This window comes from Schistocerca piceifrons, chromosome 2, assembly GCF_021461385.2.
Source record: "Schistocerca piceifrons isolate TAMUIC-IGC-003096 chromosome 2, iqSchPice1.1, whole genome shotgun sequence".
In the NCBI taxonomy this organism is placed as follows: Eukaryota; Metazoa; Arthropoda; class Insecta; order Orthoptera; family Acrididae; genus Schistocerca; species Schistocerca piceifrons.
The window spans coordinates 314,707,630-314,735,261 of record NC_060139.1 but is presented as its reverse complement, the minus strand read 5'-3'; the positions used below and the strand labels follow the sequence as shown (position 1 = coordinate 314,735,261).

At 42.7% G+C, this 27,632-nt stretch overlaps 1 protein-coding gene across 1 annotated transcript in view; it reads left to right on the top strand.

The window, feature by feature from the left end:
• LOC124775352 (cyclic nucleotide-gated cation channel beta-1) overlaps positions 1-27,632 on the top strand; it is a 172,207-nt gene that overhangs the window by 82,084 nt on the left and 62,491 nt on the right. Inside the window, exon 2 of the mRNA XM_047250184.1 lies at positions 14,681-14,807. Within this exon, the coding sequence (XP_047106140.1) occupies positions 14,681-14,807 (127 nt within the window). The remainder of the gene's footprint in view (positions 1-14,680; positions 14,808-27,632) is intronic.

Here is a 27,632-nt window from a genome sequence, read left to right as displayed (position 1 = left end):
GTTGAAATATGTGAGCCAATACTGACCCTACGACTTATCTTAGAAGATAGATTAAGGAAAGGCAAACCTACGTTCCTAGCATTTGTAGACTTAGAGGAAGCTTTTGACAATGTTCACTGAAATACTCTTTCAAATTCTGAAGGTGGCAGGGAGTCAAATACAGGGAGTGAAAGGCTATTTACAATTTGTACGGAAACCAGATGGCAGTTATGAGTCGAGGGCATGAAAAGGAAGCAGTGCTTGGTGAGGGAGTGAGACAGGGCTGTAGCCTATCCCCGATGTTATTCAAATGGTTCAAATGGCTTTGAGCACTATGGGACTCAACTGCTGAGGTCATTAGTCCCCTAGAACTTAGAACTAGTTAAACCTAACTAACCTAAGGACATCACACACATCCATGCCCGAGGCAGGATTCGAACCTGCGACCGTAGCGGCTCGCGGTTCCAGACTGCACCGCCTAGAACCGCGCGGCCACTTCGGCCGGCGATGTTATTCAATCTGTATATTGGGCAAGCAGTAAAGGAAACAAAAGAAACATTTGGAGTAGGAATTAAAATCCATGAAGAAGAACTAAAACTTTGAGGTTTGCCGATGACATTGTAATTCTGTTAGAGACAGCAAAGGACCTGGAAAAGCAGTTGAACGGAATGGACAGTATCTTGAAAGGAGGATATAAGATTAATATCAACAAAAGCAAAACGAGGATAGTGGAATGTAGTCGATTTAAATCAGGTAATGCTGAGGGAATTAGATTAGGAAATAAGACACTTAAAGTAGTAGATGAGTTTTGCTATATGGGGAGCAAAATAACTGATGGTCGAAGTAGAGAGGATATAAAATGTAGACTGGCAATGGCAAGGAAAGCGTTTCTGAAGAAGAGAAATTTGTTAACATCGAGTATAGATTTAAGTCTCAGGAAGGCGTTTCTGAAAGTGTTTGTATGGAGTGTAGCCATGTATCGAAGTGAAACATGGACGATAAATAGTTAGGGCAAGAAGAGAATAGAAGCTTTTGAAATGTGGTTCTACAGAAGAATGCTGGGGATTAGATAGGTAGATCACATAACTAATGAGGGGGTACTGAACAGAATTTGGGAGAGGAGGAATTTGTGGCAAAACTTGACTAGAAGAAGGAATCGGTTAGAAGGACGTGTTCTAAGGCCTCAAGGGATCACCAATTTATTATTGGAGGGCAGTGCGGAGGGTAAAAATCGTAGTGGGCGACTAAGAGATGAATATAGTAAGCAGATTCAGAAGGATGTAGGTTGCAGTAGGTACTGGGAGATGAGAAAGTTTGCACAGGATAGAGTAGCATGGAGAGCTGCATCAAACCAGTCTCTGGACTGAAGACCACAACAGCAACAACAATTAAAGTATGCAAAATTATATAGTACAGTGTGAAATATGTATTATACCTCAAAATATATAAAAATGTGTGCTTTAAAACTTTGAAATAATGGTCCTCCCAGAGAAATTCGTCGACATTTTAGTTTTACTTAGGACGAGAACTGGCGCCGCTGGAGGGAAGCGTTACGTCTGAGGGATGTGAAAGAGGCTACATATGGGCTGTAGCGAAGCCAGCGTGTGCTAGCGGCTCAGGTCGGTGCCGCAGTTGAGCAAGCGTCCCTCACACTGCAGCCTCGCAAAGTGTGCCAGCCGCCGCCGCCGCCGCCGCCGCCGCTGCCTTTTCCTCCTTCGACGCGTTTCCTCAGCAGCTCAGCGGAGCCGCCGTTGCCACTGGCCAAGACCGAACTCCATGTACTCAAGCTTCTCGTAAATCGCCTGATACTTCATGGAGGCCCTCCCCTGATCTTAATCTGTGTAAGCGATTTGGGAAATGATCCGACCTCGAGACCTGTTAATCATGGATTTTGATGAGACTTAAAATTAGTTATCTTGTCCCCTGTACGTGGCTAATGGCTTTTCATGCTACAGTCCCCAGTTTCCGAGAAAATCGATGTTTAAGTTTTATGCGTACCTAAGTCTTATATCTGTAACGTCATCTACAAGTGAGCGTAGTGCCGCAGCTAAGTTTAACACCTGCCATGCCGGCAGTACGGGTTCAAATCCGGCCTGTGTGCATTCCCTTTTTTCAGTTTCATCATATAGAATACCATTAATCAGTATAAGTCACGCAAAATTATTTAGAAATAGACGTATTCGCTGTAGTAATTTCATTAATGACTCAATCATTACAGACAACTTTCTTAAAATGTGTACTCTGTTTGTTACAGAATTGAGGACGGAATCGACTTACTATCACTTGCATCGCTTGCTGTGCTGGAACAGAATTCCAAATGGTATTTGTCATAGACGCAACCGAAACAAATTCGTAGAGGACCACGCACAAGCAGTGAAAACTGCTGTCTTGCAGGCGCACAGATTTTACAGAAGTGATGCCGGGAAACAGTTTTTTTTTAATTAATAGAGTTATTCGTTCTTCTATCAACTGCTATGCGAACCACGCGTATTTGCGCGACTCTCCCCGTCGGAGTTTCGAGCCCTCCCTCGGACATGGGTGTGTGTGTTGTCCTTAGCGTAAGTTAGTATAAGTTAGATTAAGTAGTGTGTAAGCCTAGGGACCGATGACCTCAGCAGTTTGGTTCCATAGGGACTTATCACAAATTTCCCATTTCCACGCGTATTTGATCATTCCTGTGAAAGCAGGTTCACTAAACTGATGCAGAATTAAAGAATGTATTTTTACGGAATCTTCCCTCGAAGCGATTTCTCTGTTAGTCACTAGCAAGGTGTGAAAATTTTGAAATTTTTCATGAAAATGTTAACCTGCGTGTAATAATAAACGTCACAGGTTTGGCAAAATGGAATATATTTCGTTAGGATAATTTTTACGGTGCAAGTGCATGCTTTTCTTTCATCTGCAAAGATCTGATCGTATAGCGTCTGATCAGTTTACTCTCCCCACGAAGCAGCAATGTAAGGAAATTGTTCTTGTCTCACGTTTGGAACAATGAGCATTTTAAAAATCATTCCTACACGACTTTCATGAAGTTCCCGGATTTCGTGCAGGTCACAGTTATATTTTGGAATTTGTGAGTCAACTCGTCAACTCTTTTTGTGAACAATCCGACCAAATTTCCCCGGAAGGTTCTTGCATACCCAAGAAAACGTAATGGAATATCTTTCTTGACTCAGTTACTTACACTGTAGTTAAAATCTTCTGGGTTGTTAGGCCGCGTCATGTTTCTTCTAAAATGATCGACGTTTCGACCCCTCTGCTGGGATCTTCCTCAGCATCTTCTGGTGTCCACTAACGCTAGCAGAGGGGCCGAAACGCCGAACATTTTAGAAAAAACATGACGCGGCCTAACACCCCAGAAGATTTTAACTTCAGTGACAACGGCCACGAAAGCCTGCAGACTTACATACTTACACTGTGTTGTGAAGGATGACTAATCTCTTTCAAATTTTTTTCCTGCACGAGGCCGATTTTCGCTCCTTGTTCTGCAAGGTATCTATTGTGCATCGATTGGTACTGAAGCCGGATTGATCGGTATTAAATACATAATCGATGACAAAGTTAGGGATGAGTATTTTCGTCTGTATCTGGAATCCTCCCGTAGCTGCTATTACTTCGTCCAGCGTTGCGACCTCTTTGGAGCTGTTCAAATGTTTATAATGTTAACTACGAACCACGAAATATACATTTCAAGAAAATGTGCTGTAATGATCCACTTATTAATGAAATTACTACGGTGAATATGACTATTTTTGAATAATCGTGCATAGCATATACTGTTTAATAGTGCTACGAACGGTAAAGTTAGAAAAAAGTACAGAGATAAGACTCGAACCCGTACCACGAGCATGACAATGGCGAACTTTGGCCGCTACGCTACCCTCGCATGGTCGAAACACGGCTAACGTTTCGGGTATAGGAGACGCACAAAACTTCACAACATCGATTTTCTTGGAAAATAGGAGTCCTCGCATGAAGAGCTGCTAACCAGGTACTCAGGGCAGGACCCTCTTCAACATACCTAAGGATCATAAAGGTTCGTGGTTAATCTTGTTAGGTTGTTTGCAGATGATGCAGTCGTAAACTCGTCTGAAGACCAAAACCAATTGCAAAATCATTTAGACAAGATATCTGTATGGTGTGAAGAGTGGAGATTGGTCCTAAACCGTAAAAAGTGTGGTGTGCTTCACATGAATACTAAAAAAAATCCTTTGAACTTCGGCTTCATGTTAAGTCACACGAACTTAGAGGCTATGGATTCAGCTAAATGCCAAGGAATTATAATTACGAAAAACTTGAATTGGAACTGTCACATAGCAAATGTAGTTGGGGAATGCGAACCAAACATTGCGTTTTATTGACAGATAACACTTAGAAGACGCAACAAATCTTATAGAGAGACCGCCCACTCGACGCTTGCTGTAGTCTTCTGGAGTACTGCTGCGCAGTACGTAGGACACCGAAAAATTCAAAGAAGGGCAGCGCGCTTTTTACTATTGAGGAATAGGGGAGAGAGTGTTGCGGATACCATAATAGAGTCGTGGTGACAATCATTAAAACAAAGGCGTTATTAGTTACGAGACCTTTTTACAAAATCATTACCACTAACTTTTTCTCCTATACATAATCTACTTTTCTACATAATTCCCATCACTATTAATGCACTTATCTTGTCGTACAACCAGCTTTTGAATACCTTTCCGCAAGAAATCTGCCACCTCATTAGACAGAAATTGCATAAAGCATACGTCTTGGTACTAGAGAAAGCTCAGCACGTAACTTCGAAATCGTAAAGGGTCTTTCTCACTCTTTCATCAACTTTCAGCACCAAGTCATCAGTAATGACTGAAGGTCTGCCAGATCGTTCCTTATCATACACATTCGTACAGCCATCTTTAAAAGCTCCCACACATTTTCGTACTATCTCATCGCTCATAATGTTTTCTCCACACATTTCACTGATCTGATGATGACCTTCAGCCGCTTTCACGTCTTTAGCAGTAAGAAAACTAATCACACCGCGTGTTTCACAGTCGGCGGGATTCTGATTCGGAGGAAGCATTTCAAATACTTACAGACAAACGTAAACACGCAGACTATTGGTGGGAATTAGACAGAAAAATGGGTTAAAGTACAGGTTTTCGTGTGAAAATAGAATTGCTAAGAAGGGTGTACTTGTTTTATTTTCATTTCAAAATAGCACTTACTTAAAAAAATATATGCCTCATATTAACCTCATATTAACGAATCTGTGGAAATACGTTTGGAGGGAGGTTTTATTAATCGTGATGGCTGCTTTCAGCTGGATAAGGCGTGGGTCCCGGTGGTTTCTTTAATATCTTCAGAAGAAAACACTTTACGACTTACGGCACTTATAGCGACAGTAAGTTTTACACAACTGGCCATTAAAATTGCTACACCACAAACATGACGTGCTACAGACGCGAAATTTAACCGACAGGAACAAGATGCTGTAATATGCAAATGATTATCTTTTCAGAGCATTCACACAAGGTTGGCGCCGGTAGCGACACCTACAACATGCTGACATGAGGAAAGTTTCCAACCGATTTCTCATACACAAACAGCAGTTGACCGGCGTTGCCTGGTAATACGTTGTTGTGATGCCTCGTGTAAGGCGGAGAAATGCGTACCATCACGTTTCCGACTTTGACAAAGGTCGTATTGTAGCCTATCGCGATTGCAGTTTATCGTATCGCGACATTGCTGGTCCCGGTGGTCGAGATCCAGTTACTGAGAGCAGAATATGGAATCGGTGGGTTCAGGAGGGTAATATGGAACGCCGTGCTGGATCGCAACGGCTTCGTATCACTAGCAGTCGAGGTGACGGGCATCTTATCCGCATGGCTGTAACGGATCGTGCAGCCACGTCTCGATCTCTGAGTCAAGAGAGGGGGACGTTTGCAAGACAACGACTTTCTGCACGAACAGTTCGACGACGTTTGAAGCAGCATAGACTATCAGCTCGGAGACCATGGCTGCGGTTACCCTTGATGCTGCATCACAGACAGGAGCGCCTGCGCTGATGTACTCAACGACGAACCTGGGTGCACGAATGGCAAAAGTCATTTTTTCGGATGAATCCAGGTTCTGTTTACAGCATCATGATGGTCGCATCCTGGTTTGAGACATCGCGGTGAACGGACTTTGGATGCGTGTATTCGTCACCGCCATACCTGCGTATCACCCTTCGTAATGGTATGAGGTGCCATTGGTTACACGTCTCGGTCACCTCTTGTTCGCATTGACGGCACTTTGAACAGTGGACGTTACATTTCAAATGTGTTACGACCCGTGGCTCTACCCTTCATTCGATCCTTGCGAAACCCTACATTTCAGCAGGATAATGCACGACCGCATCTTGCAGGTCCTGTACGGGCCTTTCTGGATACAGAATATGTTCGACTGCTGCCCTGGCCAGCACATTCTCCAGATCTCTCACCAATTGAAAACGTCGGTCAATGGTGGCCGAGCAACTGGCTGGTCACAATACGTCAGTCACCACTCTTGATGAACTGTGGTATCGTGTTGAAGCTGCGTGGGCAGCTGTACTTGTACACGCCATCCAAGCTCTGTTTGACTCAATGCCCAGCCGTATCAAGGCCGTTATTTACGGCCAGAGGTGGTTGTTCTGGATACTGATTTCTCAGGATCTATGCACCCAAATTGCGTGAAAATGTAATCACATGTCAGTTCTAGTACAATAAATTTGTCCAATGAATACCCGTTTATCATTTGCATTTCTTCTTGGTGTAGCAATTTTAATCGCCAGTAGTGTAGTATATCAACACCTGAATTTTAACTTCGCGGGTCTGCATTCCGACAGAGGACGTGAATCCCATATCAGCATAATGCATACGCCTGCTCGCCTCAGGTGGGGCAATATTTGAAGAAGTCACTAAACTATACAGAGGGCTCTCATACGGCGGTAACCTATGCGCACGCTTCCCCGCATCAATTTTTGGTATAAACTTAGCGATGCGCTACAGCAATCTCGAGTGCAAAACACTCATCCAAATAGGCTGTATGGTTGTCATCTGTATCGTGGCAAGAAGTCAATGTAACCCGGCTGCAATCCCTGAAATTCTTGGAATACTTAGACTGAGGTGACAAAAGTCATGAGATGGCTCCTAATATTGTGTCGCACCTCCTTTTCCCCGCCGCAGTGCAGCAACTCGACATGGCACGGATTCAATAAGTCGTTGGAAGTTCCCTGCCGAAATATTGACCCATACTGTCTCTGTAGCCGTCCATAATCGCGAAAGAGTTGCCACTGTTCTTCATGCACCAACTGACCTCTCAATTACTTCTCACAAATGTTCTATGAGGCTCATTTCGGGCTATCTTGTTGGCCAAATCATTCACTCGAATTTTCCAGAATGTTCTTCAAACCAATGGCTAACAATTGTAGCCCGGTGACATGGTGCATTGTCATCCATAAAAGTTCCATTGCTGTTTTGTTGCAAATGGTCTCCAAGTGGCTGAACATAACAATTTAAAGTCAATGATCTGTTCAGTTGGACCAGAGGACCCAGTCCTTTCCAAATAAATACAGCTCATTCCCTTATGAAGCTTTCACCAGCTGGCTCAGTGCCTTTCTGGAAACTTGTGTTCATAGCTTCGTGGCGTCTGCTCCACACACGAAACCTACCATCAGCTCTTGCCAACTGAAATCGGGAGTCATCTGACCAGGCCACGGTTGTGTGGTCGTCTAGGGTCAAAAAATGGTTCAAATGGCCCTGAGCACTATGGGATTTAACTTCTGAGGTCACCAGTCTCCTAGAACTTAGAACTACTTAAACGTAACTAACCTAAGGACATCACACACATCCATGCCCGAGGCAAGATTCGAACCTGCGACCGTAGCGGTCGTGCGGTTCCAGACTATAGTGCCTAGAACCGCTCGGCCACTCTGGTCACCCTTGATGCTGCATCATAGACAGGAGCGCCTGCGATGATGTACTCAACGACGAACCTGGGTGCACAAATGGCAAAAGTCATTTTTTCGGATGAATCCAGGTTCTGTTTACAGCATCATGATGGTCGCATCCGTGTTTGGCGACATCGCGGTGAACGCACTTTGGATGCGTGTATTCGTCATCGCCATGGTCAAGAGCCCAGGAGAGGTGCTCCAGACGATGTCGTGCTGTTAGCAAAGGCACCCGCGTCCGTCGTCTGCTGACATAACCCATTAACTCCAAATTTCGCCGCACTGTCCTAACGGATACGTTCGTCGAACGTCCTGCATTGATTTCTGCGGTTATTTCACTCAGTATTACTTGTCTGGTAGCACTGACAACTCTATGCAAACGCCGTTGCTCTCGGTCGTTAAGTGAAGGCCAACGGCCCCTGCCGTTGTCCGTGACGAGAAGTACTGCCTGAAATTTAATATTCTCGGCACACTCCTGGCACTGTGGATCTCGGAATATTGAATTACTTAACAATTTCCGAAAATGAATGTCCCATGCATACACATCCAACTACTATTCTACATTTAAAGTCTCTTACTTCCCATCAAGCGGTTATAATCACATCGGAAACCTTTTTACATGTCTCACCTGAGTACAAGTGACAGCTCCGCCAATGCAGTGCCGTTTTATACCTTGTGTACTCGATACTGCCACCAGCTGTATATGTGCGTTTAACCATCAACTGCCGACTGTTGACCTAACAGTCGGCAGTCGATGGTTGAAGTGATCGCTATATCAAGCAGAAATCTACAGATATCAGTATATGAATGCTGGCCTCTATTTTGACCAGAACCGAGGTGGAACCTTCCTACATGTTGGTCAGGGGCCTCAAGATGGTGTAATAAATCGCCGAAACTGGTAACCAAATAAAATAAGTTTGGAAATTAGACGTCCGTAAGGTGTTCGACATCCAAAAACTTATCACTTTCATTCAGAATGGGAAACAGATTACTTCTTTACCCAGGTAAAGGACAGGTACGTCTGTTTACTGTGCTGAGCAAGTGTACCACTTGGGATGAAAGGGACCGTCGAACGTCACATCGAAACCGTTCACTCATGGATTGAAAAGGATTTCCCACGGGATTCTGCTCTAATTCAAGGAAAAAGATGGCAGCTAAAATCCAAACTTAATGCTCAACAATCTGCTTTTCTGAAACCATTAGACAGGAATAAAGCGACAACTGAGGCATCATTTAGAATTTCAAAAATTATTACAAAGAATAAGAAACGGTACAAAACCTGTAAATCGATCAAAACTGCCTTTTTAGAAGCTGCAGATTCATTTTGACTTTTATCGCTGCAGCTATTTTTCTCTACAACGTGATGAATCGGACGATGTAGCTGATACTTCCCAGTTGGCTGTTTTTGCAAGAGTGGCTTTGTTAATTTCGGATTAGTAGAGGATCTGGTAAAGATTATACCACTAACAGCACGCTCTACGGGACAGGACATACTTTTAGCAATTTAAGATCTTACTAACTCTGAAAATATTCCTGTAAAAATGTTGGTGGGCTTACCAATTGATAGAGCTCCTACAATGGTAGGCGGAAGGAAGGAGTTCATAGCCTTGCCTTATAAAAGCAACAGCTTTCAGAAATTGCAGTCTTATGATTGTGTAATATAGCAGCACTCTCTGTGTGAAAGTTTTTTAGTATGACCAATGTAGTGAAAATAGTCAGAAAAGTAGTGAATAAAGTTAGATCATACGCAATTTAAAGACGTTTGTTCAGAGCAGCTGACTGATGAACTAAACTGCCAGTATGGTGATCTGATGCTTCACAAGGCAGTTAGTTGACTTTGGAGAGCCAGAGTTTTACAACATTTTGAAGATCTGCTTCCTACCTTCCTACAATATTTGAAAGACTAAGGCGAATCCTTCCATGAACTAGAAGATCCGGTTTGGCTGCAGGATTTTGCTTTTTTCTCAGACATCTCCGTAAAATTAAATATTCTTAACTTTCAGCTTCAAGGTAAGAATAAAGGTATTGGGGAACTATTTCAGATGCTGGAACTATGGGAAAGAAAATCTCATCCAAGATGAATAGAAACACTTTTGCCTGCTTGAGACAGACCCTTAACAAACAAGGCTCTTCAACGCCTCTTTACAGCGGCTAACAGTACTTGGAAATTCTTTCATATTTGAGAAGTCAGTTTAACAAACGCTTCCAAGATTTCAAAAGCATTTCAGTTGTGCAGTTTGTCAAATCACCTTTTATAGAAATTAATGCTGAAACTTGTGCCATGGAACATTCTGATTTTCAAAAAGACAGTGCTCCAGCGGAGTTGGAACTGATCGTTTTCCAAAATAATTTGTATTTAAAATCTCTTTCTTCGAGGTCTGAAAGTATTTGGTCGCTTTTTCCTAAAGAAAAATACCAAATTTGGTCCACGTTGGTCCCAAAGTGAAGGCGATGTTCAGATATACATATTTCTTGTGAGGTTTCTTTTTCCGGCATGAAATTAAAAAAAGGAAAAAAAATCCATGTGCAGAAACAGACTGACTGATGAACATTTGGACAACTGAATTCAAATGGCAGCCGATGCCTACTCTTCCAACATTAGAATTACTTGTTGGTGACAAAAAGAGGGCCATCCTTTTCATTAAAGTTAATAAGTTTGAAAAAAAATACCTGTTTTTACATTTGTAATTTATTACTAAGTGCACTTCAATTTCTTTCTTACGTGCTATTCAGTTTCAATTTCTTTCTCTTATGTATAAAGTGTAGCTAAAATTCACTTCTTTTTTACTACAAATGTATGTTTATAGGTATAAACAAATACAAGATATTTTTAAAATTCTTATTTCTGTCCTAGTTTACTTTGGTAGATCACAGTATGATTTAAAAACAGTACGGTAGTTAAGAAGCTTCATAAGTTTGGCGACCACTGGTGCAGAGGGTGCAAACTCATGTTTGCTGTCGAAGGAGTGTCTCAGCGGCGAGAGTTGGCAACTATAATATCGACGCTTGAAAGCAGCGTTGGTTGACTTTTCCGGACATCCGGACATAGGATCCTATCTTCAATTTATTCCTCAGTACACCCTCTACAACTACTCGACGTTTGTCGGTACCGCTTTATTACACCCTTCTCTAAATGCGTTTGTACGATGCACATTTTAACCATCACCGGACGGAAATGGACGTATGCATAACAGCGGAAGTCTCTGAGTATCTCGGAAGCAAGACGTAGCATTTCAAGCTGCAGCAACCGAACACACTGTCGATTATATTCTTCCGCCCTCTCTGAATTAAGGAAATCAATCAATCTACTGCGAAAGTGTTTCAAATTAAAACAATTAACTGATCTAAGTTTGTGTGTTTCACTCGAATCTTTTGAATGTGAAAATTATGAAATTGTGTTGTAGTTACTCTCTATAAATATACGCATCCCTGTTGACAACTTGTATCAGTTTTCTGTTTTGATTTGAGCTATTAGACGTAATAGAATTGTCCCTGCATGAGAAGACAATTCTTCATAGAACTAAAGGAATTTTCTCGAAGGTTTTACAATTTTGATAATTTGTTAAACTTATTCAGATGACTTATAGACTTAGATTAGTTTTGGCTCACATAATATGTTGGTACGAATCACACTACCGCAAGCTCTAGCGACAGTTGTAGCGAAGACAGCTGTCCTCATTTGTCTCGAGCGTGCTCGTTCTGTGTTTTGATTTGAAGAATCAAACTCTGCGATAACTGTGGAAAGCAATTTTCGTACCAAGTTAGGTAAAGATCCTTCCAGTGGACCTGCCATTTATCAACTGTATCAGTGCTCTGTGAGACGTAAAAAATCCTCAGGCCGACCACGTGTGTCTAACGTCGTAGAACAAGAAGCGGGGCCCGGAGTTACTAACAGTCTTACAAAATCGACATGGCGTGCTTATCGCGAGCTTGGCGTCCCACAAGTGGCTATTCGGTGTGTGTTAAAAAGACATTTTCTTCTTAAGCCGATAAAACTGGCATTGCTACAAGAACTAAAAGAAACATTAAAGGTTGCTTTAATGACTTCTGTGGGGATGTTTTACATCTATTGGATAAAGACGAAGATTTCATTGGAAGCTATAGTGATGAGTTGGCTCTTCACTTAAGAGGTAGGTAAAGTTAATTCACACAACTGTAGGATTTAGGGCAGTGAAGATCCTCAACAAACCTGGAACATGTTCGTGATAGTCCGAAAGTAACATCTTTTTTCCACTGAGCAAGAACAAAGTTAAAGTCTTTACTTTCTCCAAGAGAAAACAACCAACGAAATAGCGTATTAAGATAAGCTCAAAATTTTTTTAATGCCGCTGATTGACAAGGCTGACCAAGAATGCTGGGTAACACTTCATGCAAGATGGCTCATTAACACGCTACCTTGCCGACGTGCGGTGTTTCCTCAGTAACTGATTTCCAGGTTGTTTACCGGATGTAACACCTTTTGCTTCTTCTTGTGGACATTCATCAAAGATACCGTATTGGTACGAATCCGTATCGGTTTCCTTAGCAGAGTTCAGTGTAAGAATCTACATGGCAATTGAACGAGTTACGCCTGACATGCTGCAACGAGTTTGGCGAGAAATCGGCTTCAGAATGGGTGAGTGCCACATATACAATGGAAGTCGCATTCACCTTTTCTAGCCATAAGATAAAAAGTTGATGAACTGTGCTAGAAAATGACGCCAAAACCCTGTGTGTAATTGATATGAATAAATCTACATGTATTTTCAAAGTTGTTAAGTCCTTATAGAAACACCCCGTATATTGCTACAGTCACGCTACATAAGAGCCAGAACACGTTCATTTACTTCTTTGTACGCACATGTATGAATCTGCTCCCAAATGTTTTATAATTATGTGCAATGCATCTAATTTATATTTGTCTATGTGCATGTAGGCTATATTTCGATTTGTCTCAGGTCTAGTAATATTCTCTTAATATTTCTTTATTATAAGTATTTTTAGATTTTTAAAGAACCTCTGCATGAAATAGTTTATCTTTCCCTTAGGAGGGCTGCCTGTAGCGTATAAATCCTTTTTACACTACTGGCCATTAAAATTTCTACACCAAGAAGAAATGCAGATGATAAACGGGTATTCATTGGACAAATATATTATACTAGAACTGACATGTGATTACATTTTCACGCAATTTGAGTGTATCGATCCTGAGAAATCAGTACCCAGAACAACCACCTCTGGCCGTAAATAACGGCCTTGATACGCCTGGGCATTGAGTCAAACAGAGCTTGGATGGCGTGTACAGGTACAGCTGCCCGTGCAGCTTCAACACGGTACCACAGTTCATCAAGAGTAGTGACTGGCGTATTGTGACGAGCCAGTTGCTCGGCCACCATTGACCAGACGTTTTCAAATGGTGAGAGATCTGGAGAATGTGCTGGCCAGGGCAGTAGTCGAACATTTTCTGTATCCAGAAAGGCCCGTACAGGACCCGCAACATGCGGTCGTGTATTATCCTGCTGAAATGTAGGGTTTCGCAGGGATCGGGATCGAATGAAGGGTAGAGCTACGGGTCGTAACACATCTGAAATGTAACGTCCACTGTTCAAAGTGCCGTCAATCCGAACAAGAGGTGGCAGAGACGTGTAACCAGTGGCACCCCATACCATTACGAAGGGTGATACGCCAGTATGGCGATGACGAATACACGCTTGCAATGTGCGTTCACCGCGATGTCGCCAAACACGGATGCGACCATCATGATGCAGTAAACAGAATGCGGATTCATCCGAAAAAATGACTTTTGCCATTCGTGCACCCAGGTTCGTCGTTGAGTACGCCATCGCAGGCGCTCCTGTCTGTGATGCAGCATCAAGGGTAACCGCAGCCATGGTCTCCGAGATGATAGTCCATGCTGCTGCAAACGTCGCCGAACTGTTCGTGCAGATGGTTGTTGTCTTGCAAACGTCCCCATCTGCTGACTCAGGGATCGAGAGGTGGCTGCACGATCCGTTACAGCCATGTGGATAAGACGCCTGCCATCTCGACTGCTAGTAGTGATACGAGGCCGTTGGGATCCAGCACGTCGTTCCGTATTACCCTCCTGAACCCACCGATTCCATATTCTACTAAGAGACATTGGATCTCGACCAACGGGAGCAGCAATGTCGCGATACGACAAACCGCAATGGCGATAGACTACAATCCGACCTTTATCAAATTCGGAAACGTGATGGTTCGCATTTCTCCTCGTTCCACGAGGCATGACAACAACGTTTCACCAGGCAACGCCGGTCAACTGCTGTTTGTGTATGAGAGATCGGTTGGAATCTTTCCTCATGTCACCACGTCGTAGGTGTCGCCACCGGCGCCAATCTTTTGTGAATCCTCTGAAAAGCTAATCATTTGCATATCACAACATCTTCTTCCTGTCGGTTAAATTTCACGTCTGTAGCACGTCATCTTCGTGGTGTAGCAATTTTAATGGCCAGTAGTGTACATCGAAAATGATTGAGTAGAGCCGTAGTATAAAACGGATGTTTCTTAAACAGTTCGATGAGCTACAGTGTTTTACTTCATGGGCTCATAGTTACGTAATTTCAATGATTCTTACTGCACCATAGAATTAGATTTTGATATTTTTATTGTTTCATTGTATGTGAGTGACATAACTTTTTCAAAATTACTTTTTTTCCTTTGTTGTGAACTGCATGCTAGTTCGTATTGCATTTGTTTTATGGTAATGTGAACTGCATGGAACGTCATTTTTAGCGTATGGTATACCCTGAGCGCCTGGCATTGGACAGTCTGAAAGCATCAATGCTCTGCAGCGAAGGGTCCTGGGCAAACGCTGACAGCCTGGAGAAAGGCACGGACAATCCGGCGCATCAGATATCAGGTCAGGTCAGCACATACACACACACACACACACACACACACACACACACACACTCACACACACACACAACACGGACGGACGGACGGACGGAGGGCGCAAGGGTGAGCCAAGTCATCATTCTGCTGTTTTGGGAAATGGGAAAGAAGCTTAACGTCACTAGTAACTAAACCACATGCATCAGAGGTTTTATCGACAGTTTGGAAGCGAGTTTATTTCATTACTGCATCTAATTTGTTAGTCCTCATTTTTCTGTCCCTCGTGCTGCAGAGCCCTTCTCAGATTGTCAAGTGTGTCGCATCCTCATCGTCTCCTTTTGCTTTTATAGGAATACTTATATCTACAAAAGATCTGACACTTGCTTCTGTCTTAACCAACTCCTGTACCTTTCTGCAAGTTCTTCCCATCCTCTAGCAATTCTCCCCAACGATGCGTTTCCATGTGTTTCCTAGTTTTCCTCACGTTCTCATACGCCTTACAATCCAGTCCAACATGTTCTCACTGCTCAGCAGTACCATATCAGTCTCTTAGTGTTTCTTCTATCGATCGCCTTTTAACTTTTTCGTCTCTAGACTGGCTGATCATTCGTCAATAGTTTTCTACTTGGCTGGATATGAAATCACATCTAACCATCTGACATAAAAGATGTGCCGAAGACAACAGGTTTTTCTTCTGCTTCATAACTCTTTTGACTGGTTTTATGCGGCCTGTCACGAATTCCTCGCCTGTGCCAACCTTTTCATTTCAGAGTAGCAATTACAACCTACATCCTCAATTATTTGCTAGTTGTATTCCAATCTCTGTCATCCTCTACAGTTTTTACCCTTTAAAGCACCCTCCAGGAAGTTATTCCCTGGTGTCCTGACAGAGGTCTTATCATCCTGTCCCTTCTTTTTGAGAATGTTTTCCACATATCCCTTTCCTCTCCGATTCTGCGCAGAACCTTCTAATTCCGTTCCTTATCAGTGCAACATTATTCTGTAGCACCACATCTGAAATGCTTCCATTCCCTTCTGTCCCGGTTTTCCCACAGTCTGTCTCTCACTGCGACACAATACCGTGCTCCAAACGTACATTCTCAGAAATTTCTTCCTCTTCGACACTAATAGACCTCTCTTTGCCAGGAATGCCCTTTCTGCCAGTACTGGTCTGTTTTTGTGTCCTCGTTTCTCCGTCCGCCATGAGTAATTTTGCTGCCTAGGCAGCAGATTTCCCTAACTCCATCTACTTTGTGATCACCAACTCTGATGTTAAGGTTATCATCATTCTCATTTCTGCTACTTCTCATTACTTTCGTCTTTCTTCAGTTCACTCTCAATCCAGATTCTGTACTGATTACACTGTTCATTCCATTCAACAGATATTGTAATTTGTCTTCACCTTCAGACGATAATAGTGTAATTTGCGAATCTTATCGTTGACATCATTTTATCTTGATTTTAATCCCACTTTTGAACTTTTCTTTTATTATCATGACTGCTGCTTTGATGTTTAGATTGAACATTAGGGGTGAATGACTACGTCCCTGTCTCACACCCTTTTTAATCACAGCACTTCGTTCCTGGTTTTCCACTCTTATTGTTCCCTCTTGATTCTTGTACATGATGTATATTACCCGTTTTTCCCCAATGCTTACCCTTATTTTTCTCAGAATTTCGAACATCTTACACTATTTTACATTGTCGAATGCTTTTTCCAGGTCGGCAAAACCTGTGAACGTCCCTTGACTTTTCTTCAGTCTTGCTTCCATTAGCAACTGCAACGTTAGAACCGCCTCTCTGCTGCCTTTAGTTTTCCTAAAGTCAGACTGATCGTCATCTAACACATCATAAATTTTCTTTTCCATTTTTCTGTATACTGTGCTCGTCAGCAACTTGGATGCATGGGTTGTTAAGCTGATTGTGCGAAAATTCTCGCACTTTTCGGCTATTGTTATGTTCGGAACTGTGTGGATGGTAATTTTCCGAAAGTCTGATGGTATGTCACCAGACTCATACATTCTACACACCAACGTGAATAGTCGTTTTGTTGCCACTTCCCCCAGCGATTTTACAAATTCCTATGGAATGCTCTCCATCCCTTCTGCCTTATTTGAAATCTTCCAGACCTATTTCAAATTGTGATTCTAATACTGAATCCCCAACCTCTTCTACATCGATTGATCTTTCTTCTTCTGTCGCATCATCAGGTACATGTATGAAACGTGGCTGATATGTTCAGTGATTTTCCAGAGGGTCGTGAATCGTGCCTTGATAGTTGGAAAGAGCATTGCCTCCAGAGACAAGGTTTCGGGTTCGAGTCTTGGTCCGACCCACAGACTAAGCAACTGACACTCCACTGTAGAGTGAAAGGCTGATTCTAGAAACAATTTCCTATCTTATGGCTACGTCATTTCTGCACAATGCTCTTCGTTGTACACGTGCTAGACGGCAAGGTATCTAGGAGAACATGTATGAACTTTGGAAAGTATAAGATAAAGACAGGCAGAAGTGGAGCAGAGAGAGCTGGTCGAGAGTCTTGCTTGTATACGAGGGGGAGCTATAAGGTTTTAATTAACGCTTTGAAAAAATAAAGCTACCTAACGAAGTCTTGTTTATTTACAGATACATGTCTGCAATTGAAATACGCAGTGCAATTTCCACGCCTCCAGTACCGTAGTACGTTTTGTGCCCATAGAGTAGCATACATTTTGCATAAATGTTGTATAGTATGTTCATGATTACTATTTTTCTATATTTTCATGGGTGGATGAATACGCCATTAGCTTTCTGTATCCGCCTTTTAACTGCCCCCTCTTTGCCTGTTTTCACAACTACGCTTCCAAGGTAATCAAAGGAGTTTTTTCTTCTACATCGTTTCCAGCAATGCTGATAATTATTCTTGAATTGATGTTAACACCGAACTCTGTGGCCTCGTTGGTGATGATTAGTATGTCAGTTTTCGCTTGACACTCTAATTTTTGTGCTTTGTTTACTCAGCTATCTGATATTTACATCATTTTAAATTCGTGCTAGATCATTGATAGTTACGTAAATCTAAGAAACTGCTACATAATGCTTTTTTCTCTTGGCAGTAAACACAACAGCAAGAACGATAGATGGACACGATGTGGAATAATGTCAGCGTTTATTAACTTTAAGGCGATTAGATTGTGTGTACTGAGAAAGCATGACGTGTGACTATGAAGACATCATTAAAAAAAAATTACATACCACTTACAGACGATTGAAGCCGTCATAATAGTTAGCAGAATCAAGACGATCTGGCTCACTCTAGTGCTTAGAAGTTCTTTACATTGTGAAGAACAGATTTGTCTTTCTAAGAATTGGTTAATTTCTTTTTTCTAATGTATTTTCTAACTCACTATCTTGCATGTTTATTTATAATTACTTTAATTATTCTCATTCAACTTTCTTATAATTTTGTATGATGTAGCAGTAGCTGCGTTGCTTCTAAGAATCAATGCTTGACATCCATTAAAAAGTAACTAGGTGCCAATGAAATAGTTGTTCTGCTAAGTCTGCTGACTACTTATATCACATCGCTCAGTTGAGACCTAGATTCTGAAATATACTGAATATATTGCTTATATTTACGTAAATAAGTAATCTGAAATTACCTAAAAATTTCACTCATAGAAACAAATTATAAAAAAGTTCATTAGCATACACGTCTCCATGGTTTCATATAATCGAATAATTCCAGATTGCCTGATATTTCGAATATTAAGATGTAGAACTTTCGCCTTTCCTTAACTCATGCCATACAGGAAGCAAAAATTCCGTTCATCTCTATTCCGGGGGGTGGGTCTCTCAATTTTGCAGCCACGCTGCTTGAGCTAGAAAACAGCCCTCCCACATTATTTATGGGAGAGCTAAAAGAAAGAGACCACTCAATTTTGGGAAAGGTTTCAAAAATTTTTAACTAATTTAATGTAAAAAGTAAATACTCCACTATTTGCACAAACAACAGCCCTCCCACATTATTTGTGAGAGAGCCAGGAGAAAGAGACCATTCAATTTTGGGAAAGGTTTCAAAAATTTTTAACTAATTTAATGTAAAAAGTAAATATTCCACTATTTCCACAAATTATTGTGAATATAACTTGCGGAAGTTAAAAGTTCAAAACTGTGGATGTCCCGCATTGTGTTTTATGATTTTCTTTCTTATATACGAATTAGGTCTACAAATGAGCAACGAAGAATCTATTAATCTTCGGATATATAACTTCTGTTCTGATTAAATGACAAATATTCTTTGAGTGTTGTTAATACTCGAATAATAAATGAACCATACAATAGGTATTTATGAGAGGCGATATCTTGAAGTTTTTAAAAGGCAGTGGTGTGATAAAAACGTTATTTACCATACACTGTACCACACTGGTAAAGAACGGTATAGCTGCTCTGAATTTCTTTTACGATCCAAGAAACGGGATGATATATTCACCTCCAGTGAAAGAGGTCTGAAACAAGCGACGCAACCATGCTTTCTGTCCCTTAATGTCGTGTATTCTAATCACAAACGGGCAAAGCTATTTTGTGCTTATGTGGCGAGAACTCTGTGAGTCTATCGATGCGCACCCAGGACACATTTTGCCACGCTTCAAAAAAGAAAAAAAAAGCCTGCAGTTCTGGATAAGCCGTGGGGAGGTTGGCCTAACTACAGTGCATCTTTGAAGCGAATGGCAGAGATGTCGAACGAGTTGGTGCAGTGGTTAAGACGCTGCATTCTTATTCGCGACCGAGCGAGGTGGCGCAGTAGTTAGCACACTGGACTCGCACTCGGGAGGACGATGATTCAGTCCCGCGTCCGGCCATCCTGATTTAGGTTTTCCGTGATTTCCCTAAATCGCTCCAGGCAAATGCCGGGATGGTTCCGTGGCACGGTCGACTTCCTTCCCCGTCCTTCCCTAATCCGATGAGACCGATGACCTCGCAGTTTGGTCTCTTCCCTCAAACAACCCAACCCAACCCTCTTATTCGCGAGGTGCGATCCGCATGAACAAATGGAACCATTTTCAATTAAGCGAATCCCGTGTCGTTTCCTGTATGAAGACCTGATCCGATCTCATTCCCCATCTTTGTGCAATTCGCGCTGGTGACTTGTCTATAATAATCTTAATGTCGACGGGACGTCCTTTCCTTTGAATAGCAGACACGCTCATTTACTATACAGGGGGTGGGCAAAAATATGGAAACACCGCGAGAAATGCATGTTTGAACATAAATGCAGATGATAGCAAAGCTTACTTACAGGTTGCGCTCTTGTATTTGACCACTAACGGCACCTGTGCGATGTCCTCATTACGTTGTAGGTGTCAGTCGTGGTCGGTTTGTTTCGGGAAGGGGACCAAACAGCGAGGTTATCGATACCATCTTATTAGGGAAGGATCGGGAAGGAAGTCGGCCGTGCCAAGGAGCCATCCCAGCATTTGTTTCAAGCGATTTAGATAAATCACAGAAAAACCAAATCAGGATGGCCGGACGTAGGTTTGAACCGCCGTCCTCCCGAATGCGACTCCAACGGGCCAACTACTGCGCCACCTCGCTCGGTGCTCATTCGTGTTCAGAACGATGTTCTGTGTATCCTCGGAGTCTTTAGCGACGGCATACATGAATAAACGTTCTCGGTTTTCAAGCCGCGTCTGTTCGAATAAAATCCTCGAGCTTTCGAGGACCATCTCCGCCATCGTCGTCGAGGAGTTCACTGACTGCCGGGGCTACGCTACGCAGATTCACGGAGCTTCGTACTCTGGTGTGTTGTAGGGTGAGCGGATCACGCCTTTCCTACTTCTTCCTGGGTGTGTTGGAAGTTGTCCTCTCGTGGGAATCTTCCTCACGGTTACGTTTCTTCTTTTACTTCATCTGGCTCATGTTGCGGCGTGCCTTTACTCCAGCAACAGGTCTGGCCACTTTGTGGTCGGGCGCCAGTGCACTTGGTTCCCCAAGTTGCGTATAAGGTCGTTCTCCGACATCCGGGTGGCCGCGTAAAAACGATGCGCCGGCTGCCGGAATCGGTGTTTGAGCAGCGGGACTCCTGCTACTCTGTGGAGTTCTCCGGTGCTGAAGTCTCGTGGCAGGTGAAGCACTATCCTAAGCGCCTTGTTTTGGACCGTCTGCAGCTTTGCGATGGACGAGTCGGCCGCGTTGCCCCACACCACAGCAGCGTACTCTAACACAGGCCTGATTAGTGTCAGGTACAGAGTTATGCCACAGAGTGGGGGCAGGGTCTTGGCTGGGTTGAGTAAGGGGGACAACAAGCGCAATCTGCCAAGCACTTTACCCCTTACTTCCCTGATGTGCGCCTTCCACGTCAGGCGCCGGTCCAGAGTAACGCCAAGGTAGCGTCCGGTGTTACTACCGGGGCTGCTACGGTTTCTCGCTTATATAGGCATGATGACATCAGCAGCCAATCAGATAGACCCTTGTGGCACGCGCGCGCGTAAGTCGACGCGGGCAGCTAGCAGAGCTATTGCCCGTGGCAGCACCGGTGACGTCACGTGGCGCCAGGGGCAGGCGCCACGTTTGAAACTGCCGTTCCCGCGTCGCGCATCTGTCTTTGCTTTCTTTCGATGTCTAACGCCCGCCCCCATGCCCTGCTGAGTGTGTACCCCTGTCTGGCGTGTATGGTGTACCCTGTGAATGTGGGAGCACGTATAACGGACAAACAATTCGCACGATTGCGGAGCGTTGTTCTGAGCACAAGCACCATATAAAACAGAGGGAGCTTGACACGTCGGCCATAGCGGAGCATTGCCTAGAAAACGGACATAATACAATTCGAAAATACAAAAGTGTTGGCTCATGCATCTACATATTGGGACTCCGTTATAAAGGAAGCGGCCGAGATTCGTTTAAACAACAACAGTTTCAACAGAGACCAGGGGTACACACTCAGCAGGGCATGGGGGCGGGCGTTGAACATCGAAAGAAAGCAAAGACAGATGCACGACGCGGGAACGGCAGTTTCAAACGTGGCGCCTGCCCCTGTCATCATGCCTATATAAGCGAGAAATCGTATCAGCCTCGGCAGTCAGTGAACTCCTGAAGACGATGGCGGAGATGGTCATCGAAAGCTCGAGGATTTTATTCGAATTGACGCGGCTTGAAAACCGAGAAAGTTTTATTGATGTTTTGTGTAGTTTTGAGTGCATTACATAGGAGCTAAGTGAACTGGAACGTGGAAAAATTTGTTATGCTCGTATGATGGGTGCTTCCGTAACCAGGTAGCCGAAGGATTTGGTGTTTTAACAGGCGCCGTGTCGAAGATAAATACCTCTTAAAGAAAAGGCGGAAAAACGTCATCCGCTAAGTCAACACGCGGACGGAAGTGTGTGTTGAGTGATTTTGACGGACGGTCACTGAAGATGGCTGTGACGAAAAATAAGAAAACGACAGCTGCTAAATCACTGCAAAAGTGAATGTCGCTCTTTCGATCTGTCAGTACGAAAATAACACGAAGGGAGCTGGAGGAGCAGGGAATTTCAGGGTGTGTTGAAACTCCAAAACCATTCATCTGTGATGCAAGATGCCCGTAACAGGAAAGTATGGTGCCGCAGCCATATAAACTGGACTATAGAGCAATGAAAGACTGTCGTTAGCTCAGATGAGGCTTGTTTCATACTACTTTCAGCTCCTGGCCGAGTTTACGTCCCAAGAGTGGTACATGACTGGGCATCGTTGACAATTTGGGCGCCGGCGGGAGTGGCCGTGCGGTTCTAGGCGCTACAGTCTGGAACCGAGCGACCGCTACGGTCGCAGGTTCGAATCCTGTCTCGGGCATAGATGTGCGTTGACAATATGGGCGCCGGCGGGAGTGGCCGTGCGGTTCTAGGCGCTACAGTCTGGAACCGAGCGACCGCTACGGTCGCAGGTTCGAATCCTGTCTCGGGCATAGATGTGTGTGATGTCCTTAGGTTAGTTAGGTTTAAGTAGTTGTAAGTTCTAGGCGACTGATGGCCTCAGAAGTTAAGTCACATAGTGATGAGAGTCATTTGAACCATTTTTGAACAATTTGGGCAGCCATATCGTGGAGTTATATGGTTGCCATGGTTAGTCTGCAGGGTCGCATTACTGCCGAGGCTCATGTGGGTTTGTTCCTCAAAAGTGATGCTATGTTCAAAGACGACAGGGCTTCTGTTCACACAGCTTGCATCGTCCAGGACTGGTTTTGCAGACGAGAATGAAGTGTAGCATCTCACCTAGCTTCCACAGTCATCAGATCTCAATATTATTCATATATATGTGAAGATAGTAACTATTCTCGAATGAACAGATACCACTGATGACCGTGCAGCTTCTTTAGAATAAATGATAATTAATTGAAACCCTCAGCTGCCGACATGTGTTGTTGATATACCTCGATAGGGGCAGCTGAAAATATGTGCCCCGACCGGGACTCGAACTCGGGATCTCCTGCTTGCATGGCAGACGCTCTATCTGAGCCATCGAGGACACAGATGAATGGCGCGACTGCAGGGATTTATCCCTTGCACGCATGTGGGTCTCACGGGAAGCGTGCAAGCGATAAGTCCCTGCAGTCACGTTCTTCAGCTGTCCTCGGTGGCTCAGATGGAGTCCCGGTTGGGGCACACATTTTCAGCTGTCCCTATCGAGATATATCAACAACACCTGTCGGAGCTAAGGGTTTCAATTAATTATCATTTAATATTTTCAGTCTTTGTGGACTACTTTGGAAAGAAGTGTACGTGATCGCTATCCACCTCCATCATCATTACCTGAATTTTCCACTATTTTGTAAGAAGAATGATATAAGATTCCCTTGATTACCGTAAAGGACCTGTATTTACCCATACGGAGACGAATTGAAGCTGTTTTGAATGCCAAAGATATTTCTAGACTGCATTATTCATGGCAATTCGATGTGTATTTTGGTGGCAGCTCGTGGTCGTGCGGTATCGTTCTCGCTTCCCGCGCCCGGGTTCCAGGGTTCGATTCCCGGCGGGGTCCGGGATTTTCTCTGCCTCGTGATGACTGGGTGTTGTGTGATGTCCTTGGGTTAGTTAGGTTTAAGTAGTTCTAAGTTCTAGGGGACTGATAACCATAGATGTTAAGTCCCATAGTGCTCAGAGCCATATCTTTTATCACCACTGTTTATGTACTCGCTCGACGTATAAAACTGAGTTAGTGTTCATTAGTTTATGAGAATATGACGCCATGTACACCAGAGAAGCACGTAGATGAACGTATTAGTTGCGTCGACAAGAAAGAACCCTTCTATTTCATCATAAAAGAAATTTTAATTCGGAAATTCACACGTTTATCGAACTGGTGCTGAAGGCCTGAGCATCTTTTATTAATTTATAAGCCCAAGGCTCAATATCGAGAACTGCCCATGTAAGCATGTGGCTCAACAAAGGCACGAACTTCCGATTTTTTTTTCTTTTTTTTAAAAAAATTCTCTATTTCAATAATAATAATAATAATTATACAAACGTAACCCGCTTCCTTATATGATTAGTGGGTCCTGATTTGTTCAAACATCAATTGCAGCTAGTTATGGGTTTAATTAAATTGTGAGCTACAGCTATAACTGATAACAATGGGCAGCTAAATTTCTACTATTATTATTATTAATATTTAATGTATATTATCTTAACTAAAACTCTACTGCCTGCAGCGTCACAGTTGTGTCAGGAATGTATAAACCTACTTTAGTGCCTTGCCCACCGAGCTAATCCCGATGGGCGTGCCCCTGACACTGGGCAGCCAAAGATGTTATTCGCTGCAGGTTCCTAATAACTAATTTCCTAATCTAAGTCCTACTAAGTAGTTCTAAGCTAAGTCAAGTCCGGTGCTTTTGTCTAGTATCGGTGACGTTGTTCCCCACTTCCCCTACTCCTGTACGTGGCAGATTCCAGACTACGAGGAAAGTCGGCCTATTCACGTGTAGGCGGTATAGGAGTAGGGAGCGCATTCAGTATTTATGTCTCAATTTTTTAAGTTAATTTATGCCCCTCAGGTATTCCTTTAACACTTATCGTGATACCTCGTCTGCTAATTTGTTGAGAGTTTGAGAAGCGTCTTCTTGTCTTAGTAACTGGTATGCGTCGCTGTCAGGTAATTGGTCACGTAATGTGGATGCAACATCATTGAAGAGGGGGCACTCGTAGACCACATGATCGGGAGTACCCTCTGATTCACCACAGTGACACGCAATGGGACTTATGTTAGATAAAAAAGTAATTCCGTTTTTTTCCGATGAGTTTTCGTCTTGGTGAATCCACTTCCGATTTCTCACAAATCGTCAAAAATAAGAAATTTGATACCGTTTCCCCTAAATTTACTTCATCTGTTGGCAGTGAATTTACATTATTAATCGCTGAGCAAGGAGATGGTTTCCTTGTGCTACCACTACAAGTGGTAGCAATTCGATCTACACACGAAGTACAGAAATCGCTATTATTCGAGCACACATACAATTACAGTTGAAATACTATAATAATTTCCACAAACATCCAAAAACTGAAACAAAGTTATCAGACACCATCATAGCTCACTTATAAAACAGTACAATACCTGTAGCTATAGCATGACAGAATGTATACCAAAAAGCGCCTGTCATTAGCTGGTCATGCCAAAAGAGAACTTGACTACGGACACTGACTAGTGGTTCCGCTTTGAAAAAAAAATGTGGAAGGAATACCTGTCCAGAGAGACACGACTCGTCCCTCGTCAACATAACTGTGCATGCCACACCAGGAACCTGCCGTGTCGACATTATTAAGCCTCTCCGCTCTTCTGCTTACATTCACAAGTTGGCAAAACTGTTAAAGCAGACTACAGATTTCCGCCACACTTGAAGAATACACATTCAGATCAAACATAGCCATACATTTTGGATTTAATCACAGTATTAGGAGACAGGAAAGAATGTAGGTACATGCAATATAAATGTAACAACTGTGAGCAACGACACTTTTCTCTCTTGGGGGTAGTCACCGTTGCATGTAGGCAGCCAGCTTGAAGCAAGAAAACACAGGAATAGGTGAACATCGAGACTTTATTACATGAAATGGATCCGACAGATCCTTATCAACAGAATCTTTACCGGTGCTGAAGAGCATTCTGAGAGGATGCACTGATAACGTTGGTTAAAAATTTAGTAGCTAAATAACATTTATTTGAAAAAGTGAATATTTATTTCTAACAGAATCTCCATTAAAATTAATGCACTTGGTCCACGGAGGATTACATTTTTTATTAATTTCCTTAGAAAAGAAATGTATTTCCAATTTTTACAGAATTCTCGTTTACAGCATCTTTTTATTCAGAGAGAATTTTCCCGTTAAACTCATCTTCTGACATAGAGAAGTTTACACGGAATTAAATCAAGGGGACTGAATGAGCTGTTAACTACTTCGAACCCAAACTCGTGCACTTTCCCTATTGCATCGGCTGATGTCTGAAGAGTTGCTTAGTCCTGGTGCGAGAGTATTTTTCCGCGATAATCTTTACCAGTTCTGCTCCAGCATCCTCTTGAAGGTATTGACGTCTGATGTCAATAACTACCGCCCAATCTCTCTTCTGACTGCCTTATCCAAAATTCTTGAAAAAGTAATGTATTGTAGAGCAGCTTCACACCTTTGTAAAAATAAAGTTTTAACAAAATGTTAGTTTGGTTTCCAGAAGGGTTTTTCAACGGAAAATGCTATATATACTTTCACTAATGAAATCTTAAATGCTCTGAGTAACTGGAAGCCACCTGTTGGGATTTTTTGTGATCTATCAAAGACTTTTGATTGTGTAAATCATGGAATACTTCTGGATAAGCTCAAGTACTGTGGTATGAATGGGACATTGCTCAAATGGTTTAAATCATACCTAACTGGAAGGGTACAGAAAGTTGAAATAAACAGTTCACATAATATGCAAAAAACTGGTGATTTCTCAAACCGGGGAACAAACAAGAATGGGGTGCCGCAAGGTTCGGTCTTGGGTCCTCTGTTGTTCTTAATATATATTAATGACTTGCCATTCCATATTCACGAAGATGCGAAGTTGGTACTTTTTGCCGATGATACAAGTATAGATATCACACCCAACAGTCAAGAATTAACTGGTGAAATTGTAAACGATGTTTTCCAGAAAATCATTAAGTGGTTCTCTGCAAATGGGCTCTCATTAAACTTTGACAAAACACAGTATATACAGTTCCACACAGTAAATGGAATGACACCATTAATAAATATAGAGTTCGATCAGAAATCGGTAGCTAAGGTAGAATATTCAAAATTTCTAGGTGTATGCATGATGAGGGGTTGAACTGGAAAAAAAACACACTGAGGATCTGCTGAAACGTTTGAGTTCAGCTACTTATGCTATTAGGGTCATTGCAAATTATGGCGATATACATCTGAGTAAATTAGCTTACCACGCCTATTTTCATTCTCTGCTTTCGTATGCCATCATTTTCTGGGGTAACTCATCATTGAGTAAAAGAGCATTCATTGCACAAAAGCGTGTAATCAGAATAATTGCTGGAGCTCATCCAAGATCATCCTGCAGACAGTTATTTAAAGTACTAGAGATCTTCACTGTAGCCTCACAATATATATATTCACTTACGAAGTTTGTTATTAACAATCCGAACGAATTCAAAAGTAATAGCAGTGTACATGGCTATAACACTAGGAGAAAGGATGGTCTTCACTACTCAGGGTTAAATCTAACTTTAGCTGAGAAGGGGGTAAATTATGCTGCCACAAAAGTCTTTGGTCACTTACCTAATAGCATCAAAAGTCTGACAGATAGCCATATACCATTTAAAAGGAAATTAAGAGAATTTCTTAATGGCAACTCCTTC